The sequence below is a fragment of the Prionailurus viverrinus genome, chromosome X, assembly GCF_022837055.1.
Source record: "Prionailurus viverrinus isolate Anna chromosome X, UM_Priviv_1.0, whole genome shotgun sequence".
Taxonomy (NCBI): domain Eukaryota; kingdom Metazoa; phylum Chordata; class Mammalia; order Carnivora; family Felidae; genus Prionailurus; species Prionailurus viverrinus.
The window spans coordinates 38,275,677-38,292,082 of record NC_062579.1 but is presented as its reverse complement, the minus strand read 5'-3'; the positions used below and the strand labels follow the sequence as shown (position 1 = coordinate 38,292,082).

Genomic DNA, 16,406 nt, shown 5'->3' with positions numbered 1-16,406 from the left:
CCACAAGAGGAAGTCTCCATAATTATGATTTTTAAGACCTCATGTGGTTTTGGGGTACCTGGGTGGCTCAGTTGGTTGAGCATCCGACTCTTGATTTTGGCTCAGGTCATGATCCCAGGATTGTAGGATTGAGCCCCGCATTGGGCTCTGTGCTGACTGAGCATGGAACCTGCTTGGGATTCTCTCCCTCCCTCTCCCTCTGCCCCTCTCTCTGACTCGTGCTCTCTCTCTAAAAAAAAAAAAAAAAAAAAAAAGACTTCATGTGAGTTCATGCATCTGTGCTACTTTTATTTGTATATATTGAATGACCACTAAAGGTTTATGCAAAGGTTTACATCCTTCTTTATTGTATATTTTATTATTAAAAATGGCCCCCTTTGTTAATGTATTGAGCACTTTGGGCTTAATTTCCACCTCAATCATCATATTTCTAGATGTGCTTGCATTTTCTTGCACTTGCCTGGTGTGTCATATGTTTTTTAAATGTTTAATTATAATACAGAAAACTGCACAGATTATGCACATTTAGCTTGATGATTTTTTAACAGACTGAGCGAACACGCACAACCACCTAGATTAAGAAATAGAACGTGACTAGCACCCAGAAGACACCCCCTTGTGTTCCTTTCCAATCCCCAACCTCCTCCCAACGGGGGACCAATATCCTGCCTTCTAGCGGCAATAGATTGGTTTTACATGTTTTCGAAAGTTATATAAACACAATCGTACAGTGTTGACTCATAGCTCTTTTGGGTCTGGCTTCTTTGGCCGATGCATCAGATGAGATTCATGTGTGTTGTCTGTAGTCACTTGTTCATTCCTGTTGCTGTATAGTACTTCCTTGTATGACTGTAAGACCATTTATTTATCTAGTCTGATGTTGATGGGCGTTTGCCTAATTTTCAGGTTTGAATAAAGCCACCCTGAACATATCCTGTCTTTCAGTGAACATGTGTTCGCATTTCTCAGGAGTACACTCCTAGGAGGACATTGCCTATGTTCAGCTTTCGTAGATAATACCACACCCAACAGCTCTGCAAAGTGTTTGTACTCTTTTGTGCTCCTTAAAAACAACTTACGGGTTTCCTCCCCTCGTATCCTTACCGGGTCTCTTGGTTATTTGCCATCGTTTTCGTTTTAGCCATTTCTGGTGGACATGAAGGCATGTCTGATTGCAGTTTATATTTCCTTGCTAACTAATGAAGTTGAGCATCTTTTCCTCGGCTTATTCGCCACTCGGGTATCTTCTTCGGGAAGTTCCTGTTCCTTTTGCTCTTTTCCTCTGGCTCCTATTGGTTTCTAGGAATTCCTGATACATTCGAGACATGAATTGTTTGTCAGATACAGGTATTGCAGTTAACTTCCCCCACTGTGGGATTTGCCTTTACACTCAAAGTTTTGGGTTTTTTAAAAATTTTTATTTATTTTTGAGAGAGAGAGACTATGTGTGAGCAGGGGAGGAGCAGAAAAAGAAGGAGACACAGAATCCGAAGCAGGCTCCAGGCTCCGAGCCATCAGCACAGAGCCCGACGCGGGGCTGGAACTCACGAACCGCGAGATCATGACCTGAGCCGAAGTCGGACGCTCAACCGACTGAGCCACCCAGGCGCCCCTACACTCTTAATTTCATCTTCTGATGAACAGAGGTCTTTAATGTTAGTGTAGTCTAATTTAATAACCTTTTATTCTACCAGATAGCAAAACCTGATATGAGGCACATTAATTAAGACACGGTAGTGCTGGTCCAAGAATAGACAAATAGACCAATGGAAATACAGGGTTCAGGAATGAACCTCCACATATACAGTCACAGAGCAACATTGCAGAGCAGTGGAGAAAGGGTAGTCTTTTCAATAAGCCATGCTGGATCACCTTGATATCCATGTGGAAGAAATGAATCTTGACCCTAACACACACCATGCACCAAAACCCTTCCCGAGAGGACTATAAATCTAAATGTGAAAGAACAATAAAAATTAAGAAAACATGGGACATCTTTATGACCCTGAGGTAGGCAAAGCTTTCCTAACTAAGACATAATGAGTGCTGACCATAACAGAAAGAATGATAAATAGCACAGCATGTTTCTGTCCAGTGCTTCATCTCACATCTTTGTCTTTTTTATTTAGATGTGTGGCGATTGTATTTTTGTTTTGTTAACCGGTCCCATCGTCTTTACCTTTTATGGCAGGATTCAGCTCATTCAGTTTAGTTGAATTGTAACATATTAAATTTCAGGGCGCCTGGGTGGCTCAGTCAGTTAAGTGTCCAGCTCTTGGTCTCGGCTCAGGTCATGATCCCACGGTTTGTGAATCTGAGCCCTACATCGGGCTCTGTGCTGATGGTATGGAGCCTGCTTCAGATTCTGTCTGTCCTTCTCTCTGCCCCTACCCTGCCTGTGCTCACTCTTTCTCTCTCAAATTAAAAAAAAATAATTTGGGGCGCCTGGGTGGCTCAGTCAGTTGAGCATCCTCTTTTGGCTCAGGTCATGATCTCACCACTTGTGAGTTCGAGCCCTGTGTCGGGCTCTGTGCTGACGGCTCAGAGCCTGGAGCCTGCTTCGGATTCTGTGTCTCCGTCCCTCTCTGCCCCTCTCCTGCTCGCACTCTGTCTCCCTCTCTCAAAAATAAATAAATATTAAAAAAATTAATAAAAATAATTTTTAAAAGGTCTTAATATCTTGGGATTCTAATAGTTTGGAGTTTTGATTATTTTTATCAATTTCTGCTAGTAGTTGCCTTCACCTCTCTTACAAGTATGATGGTCTATATTTTCTCTATTACTAGATCCGATAATGTTGTACTAGTATTTGGATCTACTAATAGAGGTATGTGATTGATTGGCCTTCCCCTCCTCATTTCACTCAGTAGATTTTTCCAGGGTATTTTAAAATTTCCAGTTAGTAATGATCTTATTTATTCAAAATGCCCAATTACATTATTTTTCTTTATTCAGATATAACTGTGTATTATGAGAATCATTTCTCAAGACTGCTTTCCTCTGATTTTGAGGTTTCTGTTACTATTCAGTTTATAATTGTTTAGACTATTCCCTGGAGTATTCTCCTGAGATAGGAATATTGGCATAATGCTGTAGATGCTTTTGTGTCTAAAATCGTCTTTTGCGCTGACAGAAGAATGGTATTGAACTAGGATGGGTTTAAAATTCTCGGATCTCAGCCCTTTTCTCTCAATAATTTGTAGATGTTTTCTTCTAATATGATTCCTATTGGTGCCAGTAAAAAGTCTAGTGCCATTGTGAGCCCTTTCCGTTGTAAATAATGTGTTGTTTCTTCCTGGAAGTGTTTTGGGTTTGCTTTTTATCCTTTAAATTCAGTGCCAAATCAGATCTGGGGTTGATTTGGTTCCTCTGGGAGTCCAGGATTGGGGGGATTTCTGTGGGGGAGGATCAATGAGTTAGGGTCCATTAGGATTAGATAATCTAAAGCCTATAGATGTGATTCATATTGGAGCAGTGAGTGACAATCGGGAAATTCTTGAGGTTTTATAAGAGTTGGAGATGTAAATATCTGAAGGCATCGATTAGCCCATGCGAGTTATTGATTGGAACGTGGAGGTGGTGAATGATTGATTGCAAGCCTGGGATTACAAATCGTCGGGAGTCAGTTTTGGTGGCCCTATAGGAGTCATTGATTGGGACCTGTGGATATCTGTAAATGCAGGACTGTGTGAGTTAGTATGTGATGGACTATTATTGAAGGTTTGATGGGAGTCCCTCATTCTATATATGGGCTGTGAGTTAAGGGGTCCTCTAGGAGGTCAGGTTTGGCCCTCGAAGGGCATTGAGTAGATCAGTGATTGGTTTTCTACTGAGGGTCAATTGCCTGTATTGGTGATTATTTGAGGAGCCTCTGGAAACCAGTTGACGGTGCCATCTGGGACACGGTTTTGTCAAGCAGTGGGGGTTACAGATTTAGGAGCCTATGCAGACATGCTGGTTTTCTGGACCCAGGTGGGAGCTGGGGAAGGGAGGCAATGAGTTTATGTTTTCATCTATGGCAGAAGAGGGTGGGCTTTATAAATTGCCCAGAACATACACTGAATTATACAGAAACTCAGTTTATACATGTGTGACATAATCATCCCCTAGCCAGAGCACTTTAAGGGCAGCAGGAAATGGAAATCATGTTTTTTATGACTCTGCCATGTACAGAATACCATCTGGCATGGTAGTTAAGAAAATGTACTGTAGAGCCCGGCGTACCTGGCTTCGAGTCCCTGTCCTTCCCCCTAATCTGAGTGATCTTGGGGCAGATTTCTTGATATCTCTGAATACCTTTATCTGATGATAAATGGGAATAATAATAGCAGAATTACCTAGTTCCCAGGATGAGTTTGAAAATTCAATGAGGTACCTGATAAAACGTGCCTTGCAACCTTGTAATAATAGCAATATTTAATATCACTGGAATATATTCCAGGTAGCAAGCAGAGGTGAGTGCTTTAGAGGCTTTATACCGTTTATCTCTAACATCCCTATGAGGCCAGTGTTTTCATCCTCAATTTTATTTACTTTTTTTTTTTCAACGTTTATTTTTGGGACAGAGAGAGACAGAGCATGAACGGGGGAGGGTCAGAGAGAGAGGGAGACACAGAATCGGAAACAGGCTCCAGGCTCTGAGCCATCAGCCCAGAGCCCGACGCGGGGCTCGAACTCACGGACCGCGAGATCGTGACCTGGCTGAAGTCGGACGCTTAACCGACTGCGCCACCCAGGCACCCCCATCATCCTCAATTTTAAGGTGAAGGAACTCAGACCAAAGTGACTTGCCCCAGATTCTAGCTAGGACATAGAAGACCTGGAATTCAAAGCCTCATTCATTTTATACCAAATCCTATGAGTATTTTTTTTTCATGGTATATGCTAATGCTTGGTGTCGGTTTTACTAAACTTGTCTCTTTCACAGTATCCGGCACAGAGAGCCGCCCGCCTTGGTGCCCCCAGGAGGCATCTGTGGGGTGGCTGCTGCTTGACGGACTGTGTGGGCACTGTCTTTCTAGGGTTTCTTGGAGTCTCTGAGGAGCCCCTGGGCCAGACCCCTCAGTGAAGGCTGCAGGACCCACCTCCCGGCCCCAGCAGCTCTGATTGAGTCCACACGTGTCTACCTGACTTCAAGCTCCTGGGAAGAGTGGAGTCGTCAGCAAGAGAGCCTGAGAGCTGAGGCCCGGCGGGAACATGCCAGCTGACCAGAGTTCTCCCCGGTGGTCCTCGGTCCTGGCTCCAGAGGGACATGGCAGCTCATGTGAGGTGAGCAGGGAGAGGACCCCACAGGCAGGAATTCATTCAGTGAGGACACAGCCCAGACCTGTCAGCAGGCCCTCAGGGAAGGGGCAGAGGGGCCACAGAAGTGGCAGATTCTAGGCTACCAGATCACCATCCACCTGCTGTCCCACATCCAGAGCCCTGTGTGTTTCAATGGACCTGTGATGTGGCTGATGGAGGAGAGGTGGGATGGGAGGGCCACACTACATCTGGGGTCCTAGCCAGAGAGAGACGCTTCCCCTGCCAACCCTCGACACAGGCCCTGCCCTCTCCATTGGCTCTTCACAGATGCTCAGCTGATCCACACTAGACCCTCCTTTTCCCTTTGTGTCTGGAGATTTGCTGATTTCTCCTCTATCCTGATCTAGGCAGAAGAATCCCTTTTCTTTGGAACTGAGAGGATGGCAGGGAAATAGGGTGACAACATTCTCCAGGGTCCTTCTAGGTCTTCCTCCTCTTTTCGAAGATGGTAATGGCCTGAGAAGGGACATGACTTGCCCCAGCCTCTCAGATTGTGAGTGACAACACTGGACTGGGACCAGGTCTCCTGAATGTGTCCTCCACCCTTGCCGCACTACAGCCAAACCAAGTTTCCCACTACAAGTTCCCCCTTGAGGGGTGCCTGGTTGGCTCCGTCGGTTAGGCGTCCGACTTCGGCTCAGGTCATGATCTCACGGTCCGTGAGTTCGAGCCCCGCGTCGGGCTCAGTGCTGACAGCTCAGAGCCTGGAGCCTGCTTCACATTCTGTGTCTCCCTCTCTCTCCGCCCCTTCCCTGCTCATGCTCTGTCTCTCTCTGTCTCAAAAATAAATAAACATTAAAAAAAATTTTAAAAAAAAGTTCCCCCTTGAGAGTCTGTAAACAGGGGAACGTGATGAAAGAGCCAGACCCTGCCCGCCAGCCCCTTCTTCGGACCTTCCTGGATGCTGTCACCTCTGGGACAGGCTCCTTGTCACAGGGGCTCAGGGTCATATGGTCATTAGGATCACAGTAAACATTAAAAAATTATTTTGGTTTTATTATTTCACAACTTCACTATTTCCCAATAAAACGTCAGAAAATGCAGGTAAACAAAAAGAAGAGAATAAAACATTACTTGTAATTCCAGCATTACCCAAAGTAAACCATTGTTAATATTTAGCTATATTTCCTTTCAGTTGATTTTTCCTTTGTATGCGCATACGTGCACATATATGGGTATATGTGTGGGGCTGTGAGTGTGCATACGTACCATATACATATGCATTATATAGCTCAAGTTTGAAAATGGAATCACAGCATTTGGTTGCCTCCTTTCTATTTATTTTTATTTTTTATTTTTAAGTTTATGTATTTATTTTGAGAGGGAGCGAGAGAGAGCGCATGAGCAGGGGAGGGGCAGAGAAAGAGGGGGGTAGGGCGCCTGGGTGGCTCAGTCTGTTAAGCATCCGACTTCGGCTCAGGTCATGATCTCACGGCTCATGAGTTCGAGCCCCATGTCGGGCTCTGTGCGGACAGCTCAGAGCCTGGAGCCTGTTTCAGATTCTGTGTCTCCCTCTCTCTCTCTCTGACCCTCCCCCGTTCATCCTCTGTCTCTCTCTGTCTCAAGAGTAAATAAACGTTAAAAAAAAATTTTTTTTAATAAAATAAAATAAAAAAGAAAGAGGGGGGGAGACAGAGAGAGAATCCCAAGCAGGCTCCGCACCGTTAGTACGAAACCCACCCGACCAAGGGCTCGATCTCACGAACTGTGAGATCATGACCTGAGCCAAAACCAAGAGTTGGATGCTTAACTGACTCAGCCACCCAGGCGCCCAGTTGCCTGGTTTTTAATTTGATAGTTTAACATAATTTTCTAGGCACTAAATACTTTTGTCTTCACGTACACATAACACACCGCATTATGTCCTTTGGATAAACTTTAATTTAACCCCTCCGCTGTGTGTGCACTTAGGGTGTTTCAGGTTTTCTGTTGTGATTAACACTGCTGTGGTAAAATTCCTACGCTTAAATCTTTTTGCCCGGGTCACCGAATAAGGAATAAGTAGGAAATGCTGCCTGACTGCAGTGCACTTGTACCCGTGGAGGCGTTTAGGCTCTGCTCTGTCATCTCCATCACAGACCCACACTTTGGGGCCACAACAACGTGGTCCTCCCCAGTCTTTCTACAAGTGGCCTCTTGGCCAGCCGGTGTGTGGGAATTTCTAGATGAATGATTCTGGGCTGTACGAGGCACATTTCTCCACTCATCTCTTCCTTCCCAAGAACAGGACCAGGAAATAGTGGCTGGAGCTGGAAAAACAGGCAGAAGGGTCAGTGAGAGAAAGAGGGATGCGGAATAGCCCCAGGCACCTGCTGAGGGAACCCTGGTGCACTTGCTGGAGACAGAGGATCGCCAAGGGGCCCCAGGCACAATTGAGAACGCAGTGGAACAAACAGGGAAAACGGGAAAGAGAAGCCCAGAAGCCAGGGGCAGCAGAGAAACCAAGAAACAGTCACTGGGGCTGGAGAAATGGAGAGCAAGGAAAAGGAAGCTGGTCCGAGAACAGTAAGAGGGGGCTCCAAATAGGAGCAGGGATCAGAATGTAGAGGAACCAGGTAGCAGCCAGAAGGAGCAGGGACCATCCAGAGGGATGAGAAAACAGAAGATTTGGTTCTAAAATGGAAAAAAAGCAGGTGGGTATGGTGTTCCGGGCAAGAGCCTGTGAGACAAGCAACCTCTCAAGGCACCAGGGTTTAGAGGGGAATCTGAGGGGATGGGGAAAGGCAGAGGTACTGGGGAACAAGGAATAGGAAAGAATGGGAAGGGACTAGATAGCAGCCAGAGCAAGCAGGGGCCAGCTGCTGAGGCTGCAGAACAGGTGGAGGGGTGGGGAAGGGACTGACCCATGGGACAGTTGGAAGGACAAAGAAAGGCCTCCCAGGCTGAGGAGTAGCTGAGGAAACCAGGAGCCACATGGAACAAGGAATAGTCTCTGAGGTTGGGGAACATCCAGAGGGAACAGCAAAGCTGTGCTGGGCACTGGGTGTCTACTAAGAAGTCCCAGGGGCTAACCAGAGGACAGGGACACAACGAAGTGGGCATTCAAAGTTTACCTGGTGTTGGAGAGTGACTCGAGTGACCAGAGAGCAGCAAGAGGGACTAGAGAACAGCTGAAAGGCATAGTAGCCATTCCTGAAGCTAGTTGCCAGCCAGAGGCCCCACGCAACAGGCACTGGGGTGAAGGGACAGTTGCAGAAGCTGGAGAGAGGCTGAGGAACCACCAGAGTTCCCTGGAATAAGGTGACAGGGATTTCCTGGGACGTGGGACTTCAGTGCTAAAACAGAGGAAGTCCTAGACAACTGGAACAGTTGGTCACCCTACCCAGGAGGCAACCAGAGGAACCAGCAAATAGTCAGACATGATGGAAACGATGGACAAGGTGAAAGTACAGAATCAAGCATGGTGCAGAGTGCACAGAACCAGTAGACTTTGGTGGTCAAGAGCCTAGGCCAGGAGCCAGGTCGACCAGCTCTCCGCAAAGTGTGGTCCCTGAACCAGATGTGGGAGCATCAAGTGAGGGTGTCTGAGAAATGCATTCCAGGAGTGCCCAAGGCACAGGAAAGAATTGGGACTGGGCGGCAGTCAGAGGGCTCAAAGGGCAGTCAATCTGTGTCAAACAGAAGGAACAAGTAAGGCTCATCAGGACCAGGGAACAGCCCGATGGACTAGGGCACAATCAGAAGAAATGTACCACAGACTAAGGATCAGCTCAAGGGAAAACTGTCCAAGGAAAACACAGGACAGTCAGGGGCAGCAGGAAGCAGTCAAAGGGAAGAAGAAACAGGAGGCATGGAACAGTTAGAGGAATCCAGGGGCAATCAGGAAAGAGGCCAGGGACAACCTGCATTAAGAGGGAACAGGAAACAGAGGGATCAAGGAAGAGTCAGATGGGGACTATGCAGGCGGAATAAGGACCAGCAGAGGGAGCAGCAGGGAGAAGTGAGGCACAGTAGTGGGCAGGAGAAGCAGGGGAAAGCCAGAGGGAGGAGCATAGGGGCACCAGGGAACGGGAATAGCCAGAGGGAGCAGAAGGGATCCGAACAACCCCCGCCAAGGGCAGACATACAGAGAGGCTGGGTGTCTGCCCTCTGGGGAGGGCACAGTGAGCCAAGAAGTCACCGCACACTTTCAGCCGGCTCAGCGAACATGCTGGAAGCCCTTCTGCTAGGCTGGGACAGGGTGTAGAAAGGCAAGATCATATATCACAGGAGGTGATGCAGATATGTTCTCGGGCACGAATGAGGGCAGCCCCCAAAGTGGGAGGACCCAGCCCTAAGCCAGCTGCAGGGTGGGACAGAGAAGGTGGCAGGGACACAGTGGGTAGTGAGCGCTCAATCCCGGCAGCCCAGCACGCCCTGGGGATGAGAGCGCACGGTGTGCCGGCTCCAGTGATCCCGAAGGGAGACATTGCTGTGTGGGTCGCTGGAGAGCCATGAGGAGCTGGAGTGGGGACCCTCACCTAGGATGAAGAAGTCCTTGTAGGGGTCCTGGTGGTGCTAGGGATACATGCCATCCTCCATGGTAGAAATGGGCCAGAAAATCAAACCTTCTCATATGTGGCAGATGAGACTGGAATCTGGGTGAATCTGTACCAGCAACTTTCTACCCAAATTCCTAGTACCAAAATGCCCCCTCCCAAAGCTTCTATTTTAGTGGGGAAAGGATCAAAGAGGGGCAGCTGTGGGCAGCGTACCTTGCGTGTATTCATCTTGTGTCAATGCTCGTAATGCCTATCATGGTCTTTGTACACTTTCCCTGAGAATGTGGCCTTAGTGACTCCCAGGGAGGGGAGAGACAGATGAGGGTGGTCTTTCGTCCACCAGCTTGGGCCGCTGGAGTTGTTAAAATGTTTGAGAGTGTAAAATGATGGAACATCTTCATTCGTTCCTACTGGTTGGTAAATAGCCACTCCTGTCCTGCTGCCTGAGGCTCCTCCCCTGTGTTACCCACCACACCTGCGGGCCTGTCCTGGGTAGCCGGCAAGCTGGTAGGTTGGATGGGCAGGCAAAATGAGAGCTTCGCTCAAGCCTGACCCCAGGGCTCTCCCTGGTTGACTGCTCTTGGGTGAAGAAGGGGGCACAAGTCAGGGGGTGTTGCTAGGGGCCCAAGTGGAGGTCCTGCTCTCAGTAACCCTCAGGGCCGTGCTCAGGAGAGCTGGTGGGTGGAGAAGTGCTGGGCATGTTCTGGTGCTTATGGATCTGCCTCCAGGAGCTACTGGTGGTGGAGAACGTACTGTGAGTTCCCTGCCTGCTTGGTGCCCCTGAACATTCACCAACAAAGGGAGGGTGACCCAGGCCCCCAAAGTGAATAAAGGCTCCTCATTTCCTCATAGTCAAATCATTGGATCTCTTCTTTGATACTTAGCATGTTTTCTGTCTTGTTTAGGACATCCTCACCTACCCCAAGGCCTGACCAAACATTTACCTAAATTTTATTTATTTATTTATTTATTTATTTATTTATTTATATTTTAGAGAGAGAGCACGCAAGCAGGGGAGAGAGGCAGAGAGAGAGAGAGAGAGAGAGAGAGAGAGAGAGAGAGAGAGAATCTTAAGTATGTTCCACACTCAGTGCGGAGCCCAACTCAGGGCTCGATCCCACGACCCTGGGATCATGACCTGAGCCAAAATCAAGAGTCAGATGTGCAACCGACTGAGCCGCCCAGGTGCCCCTCACTTACATTTTCTACTAGGAGTTTCAAAGCTTGGATTTTCTTGAAACTTTTGATTCTTTTGAAATCATTTTAAAATTAAGAGAAGTTACAAGAATAGTAACATCTTGCCACATTTGCTTTTGCTGTCTCTTGACTTATGCATGTATGTTTGTGTGTGCATGTGTATATGTTTATACACACAGATATAGTTAAAACTTTATTTTCTGAACCATTTGAGAGTAATTTGCAGACACAATTCCCCTTTACCCCTAAATACTTCAATGTGTATCTCTCGAAACCAAGGACATTCTCTTCCATAACCACAGTACAGTTACCAGAATCAAGAACTTTCATACTGATGTTACTACATACCATGAGGGTACTAACATACCATGTATTATCTAATTATCTGACATCTCATGTGTAATATACAGTTTTCCCAGTTGTCACAATAAGGTCCTTTAGAGCATTTTCCCCTGATCCAGGATCCAATCCAGCTGCCTGCATTGTGTTTGATTGTCATGTCCCTTTAGTCTTTAATCGGGAACAGTTCCTCAGCCTTTCCTTGATTTTCATGACACTGAACATTTGGAAGAATGTCCCTCAATTTGGATTTGTTCCTGCCTCCTCATTTGATTTAAGTTATTCATTTTTTTTTTCTCAGAAATATCACAAAAATGATGCTGTGTTCCTCTCAGGGCTTCATGTCAGCAGGCATTCAATATCAATGTAACCTTTCTTGATAATACTAACTGATTACCCACGACTACAATGGTGTCCATCAAGTACTATAACCTGACCATCTTTCCCTGCGTAATTAAAAACCATTTTGTGGGGGGATAATTTGAGACTACATAAATGTCCTGTTTCTCATGTTCTCTGATTTTAGCATCCTGTGGTGATTCTTGTGTGTAACAGTTAATTACTGTACTGTTTCCCTAATGATGTTCTAATCCCATCATTTCTCCTACATTGATTAGTTGGCATTCTACTATAAGGGGAAAATATTCCTCTCTCTGACCGCTGGAAGTATAATTACATGCCAGGCACAGTGAGCACACCTCGATTTGTCATTAGTCACCAAGAACCAGAGCTTTTTGGAGAAAAGACAGACTCCAGGGCTAGAGCAGAGAGAGTACAAAATGATCCTGGAAGAACTCATTGTTCTGGAAAGTAATGAAGTGCTCAAAAGATGGGGACGAGTCGACAGGACACAGGAGCTACCTTGAAGGAGCTCCCTCTGGTCCAATTTGGGACAATTTGAGTAGCAAAGTATAATAAAGATAGCAATAAGTTATAACCCACGGCATAAAGTAGGAAGTCACCAGTTCATTTAATAGGTAAATAGGTTTGTAGGTAGGCAGACAAGGGAGAACTGAGTGCTTCTTTTTTTTTTTTTTTTTTTTTTTTTTTTTTTTTTTTTTTTTTTTTTTTAATGAAATTTATTGACAAATTGGTTTCCATACAACACCCAGTGCTCATCCCAAAAGGTGCCCTCCTCAATACCCATCACCCACCCTCTCCTCCCTCCCACCCCCCATCAACCCTCAGTTTGTTCTCAGTTTTTAAGTCTCTTATGCTTTGGCTCTCTCCCATTCTAACCTCTTTTTTTTTTTTTTTTTCCTTCCCCTCCCCCATGGGTTCCTGTGAAGTTTCTCAGGATCCACATAAGAGTGAAACCATATGGTATCTGTCTTTCTCTGTATGGCTTATTTCACTTAGCATCACACTCTCCAGTTCCATCCACGTTGCTACGAAAGGCCATATTTCATTTTTTCTCATTGCCACGTAATATTCCATTGTGTATATAAACCACAATTTCTTTATCCATTCATCAGTTGATGGACATTTAGGCTCTTTCCATAATTTGGCTATTGTTGAGAGTGCTGCTATGAACATTGGGGTACACGTGGCCCTATGCATCAGCGCTCCTGTATCCCTTGGATAAATTCCTAGCAGTGCTATTGCTGGGTCATAGGGTAGGTCTATTTTTAATTTTCTGAGGAACCTCCACACTGCTTTCCAGAGCGGCTGCACCAATTTGCATTCCCACCAACAGTGCAAGAGGGTTCCCGTTTCTCCACATCCTCTCCAGCATCTATAGTCTCCGGATTTGTTCATTTTGGCCACTCTGACTGGCGTGAGGTGATACCTGAGTGTGGTTTTGATTTGTATTTCCCTGATAAGGAGCGACGCTGAACATCTTTTCATGTGCCTGTTGGCCAGAGTGCTTCTTTTTAATAGCATTCTGATCTTTTCTGGTGAGTGCTTCTTTTTAATAGCATTCTGATCTTTTCTGGTGTGCCCATTCCTCCGGTCCTTCTGAGGCTCATATTGGTAGTTTGGTATTCTTTGGAAATAATTACAGATTTACTAGAAGTTGCAAAGATAGTAGAGAGAGGTCTCATGTATCCCTTTACCCAGTTTCCCCCAGTGGTTACATCCTGCATCACTAGGAAACTGACATTGCTACAGTGTGTGTGTGTGTGTGTGTGTGTGTGTGTGTGTGTGTGTGTGTAGTTCTCTGCCAACCATGCATTGATCCCTGGGAAATAATACACATACAGCACTATTCCATCACCAAACAAGTCTACTGGTGTTAAAATTTTACCAAAGTATAGAAAACTCAGCTGCCTTTAAATCCCTTTACCCTCAAAAAAAAAAAAAAAATCCCTTTACCCTCACCGGTTTATATTATAATACAGTTGTCTTAAATATTTCCCTTACATACATGGAGATCCACAATAGACAATGTTAGACTTTTTGCTTTGGCCCTCAAACATAGTTTAGGAAAAAACTCAAGAGGTGGGGTACTGGGTGGCTCAGTTACATGTCCGGCTCTTGATTTTGGCTTAGGTCATGATCTCGTGGTTCATGGGATCGAGCCACATGTCAGGCTCTGTGCTGACAGCATGGAGCCTGCTTAGGATTCTCTCTCTTGCTCTCTCTCTCTCTCTCTCTGCCCCTCCCCTGCTCACACACACTCTCTCTCTCAAAATAAATAAATAAAAATTAAAAAAAAGAAATCTCGAGAAGAGAAGCAATGTCTACTGTCTTTACTCATATTTTTGCTTTTTCCATTTTTTCTTCTTTCCTGATGTTCCAATTCCTTCTCTTATTATCTCCTTTCTGTTTTGAGAACTTCCTTTAGCCATTCCTTCAGGGTAGGTCGGCTGGCAACAAATTTTCTTAGTTTTCCTTCATCTGAGAATATCTTGATTTCCTTTTCATTTTTTCTTAGTAACAGTTTTACTGAAATAATGACTTTCATACCATACAATTTACCCATTTAAAGTGTACAACTTACTGTTGTTTATATTTATGGGTAGGAGCAACCACCACCACAATCAATTTGACAACATTTCCATCACCTCAAAAAGAGGCCCCATTTCCTTTAGCCATCACTCCTCCCCACCCCACCCGTGTTCCCTGCCTCCCTTAACCTTAAGCAACCACAAATACACTTTCTGTCCTCTAGACTTCACTATTCTGGACAGTTCACATGAATGGGATCATATAATCTGTGGTCTTTGTGTCTGGCTTCTTTCACTCAACGTAATGTTTCAAGGAGCTCCCTCTGGCCAAATTTGGGACAATTCGAGTAGCAAAATAAATAATGATAACCATCGATTATAACCTGATGAATAAAGTAGGAAGTCACCATTCCATATGATAGGTGGGTAGATTTGTACATAGGCAGACGGGGAAGAATGTAGCATGTTGTGCGTGTACATGTTGTAGCATGTATCAGTACATCGTCCATTTTTATGGCCGAATAATATTCCATTTTACTGGAAATGTTGATGGGTCAACATTTTGTTTATCCGTTCGTCATCTGATGTACATGTTGGTTGTTTCCACCTTTTCGCTATGATGGGTAATGCCACTATAAACATATGTGTACACATTTTTGTGTGGACATATATTTTCATTTATCTTGTGGATACATATACCGAGGAATGGGATTGCTGGGTCAAGTGGCAACTATGTTTGATCATTTGGGGAACTGTCAGACTGTTTCCCCAAAGCAGCTGTACCATTTTACACTCCCCCAGCAATATATAAAGGCTCCAATTTCTCCACATCCTCACCAGCACTTGTCGCTATCTGACTTTCTGATGCTAGCCATTCTTGTGGGTGTGAGGTAGTATCTCATGGTAGTTTGGATTCATAATTCCCGCATAATTAATGATGCCAAGCACCTTTTCATGTATGTATTGGCCAGTGCCACTTCATTCCTTAAGGATAGTTTTGCCAGAGCCAGATACGGAATTCAGAGTTGCCAGTTCTCTTCTTCCAGCCCTTGAAAACTGTTGGGCCACTTCCTTCTCTCCCCCATGGTTTCTGATGAGAAATCCACTGTCACTTTAATTGTTTTTCCCCAAAAGGTAAGTTGTGGTTTCTCTCTTGCTGATTGCAAGATTTTTTTCTTTGTCTTTAGCTTTCCGAAGTTTGATTATAATGTGTCTTGGTGTAGATTTCTTTGGCTTACCCTTTTGGGGTTCGCTCAGCTTCTCGAATCTCTAAGTTGATACTTTTGCCAAATTTGAGAAAATTCCGGTCAATTTCTTCAAATACTCTTTCAGCCCCACACTCTTTCTCCCCTCCTCCTGGGACTCTGATGACACCAATGCCAGATCTCTGATTATAGTCTCACAGGTCCCTGAGGCTCTGCTCATTTTTTTCCAGCCAATTTTCTTTCTGTTCATATTGGATCATTTCCATTGTTCCATGGTCAAGTTCTCTGAGTCTTTCCTCTGTACTGTCTACTCTGCTGCTGAGACCACAGTTGAGTTTTAAATTTTTAGTCATTGTATTTTTCAGTTCTGAAATTTCCATTCAGTTTGTCTTTATATCTTTTCTTTCTCTGCTGAGACTTTCTATTTTCAAATTTAAGTGTATTGAAACATTTTTATGATAGCTGATTTAAAATTCTTGTCAGATAATTCTAACTTCTGTCTCATCTCAGTGTTGGTGTCTGTTGATTATCTTTTCTCGTTCCAGTTGAGATTTTTCTGCTTCTTCACATGATGCCTGATTTTCAATTATGTCCTGGATATTTTGGGGAACTATGAGACTTTGATATTATTTAAATCTTGTGTTTAATAGGCCTCCTCTGACACTGTTCTGCTAGAAAAGGAGAATCTTCTTTTTCTGAAGAGAATTCGGAAGAGGATTCAGAAAAATCCTCCTTACTGCCACGTGGAAGTGGAAGTTCAAGTTCCCCACTTGGCCTCCTTTGACACCCCAGAAGGCGCCAAGCACCTTGTTGCTACTGGGAGGGGGTGGGTAGAATTTCAGGCTTTCCACCAGACCACCTCTGACACCACCCTGGTGGGAAGACAAGACTGACACCTCATTTTTGAGTCAGGGGTGGAGTCCAAGATCCCCACCTAGCCTAAATTGACGCTGTGGGGGAAGGGTCTCATTACCCACAGGCTGGAATGA

The 16,406-nt window shown here is 45.1% G+C and overlaps 1 protein-coding gene across 8 annotated transcripts in view; it reads left to right on the top strand.

Annotated features, from left to right (window-relative positions):
- ZNF41 (zinc finger protein 41) overlaps positions 1-16,406 on the top strand; it is a 47,306-nt gene that overhangs the window by 15,427 nt on the left and 15,473 nt on the right. For all 8 annotated transcript variants that reach the window (XM_047844378.1, XM_047844386.1, XM_047844381.1 and 5 more), the window contains exon 2: positions 5,022-5,268. In XM_047844378.1, the coding sequence (XP_047700334.1) occupies positions 5,197-5,268 (72 nt within the window). In that variant the 5' untranslated portion in view covers positions 5,022-5,196. The remainder of the gene's footprint in view (positions 1-5,021; positions 5,269-16,406) is intronic.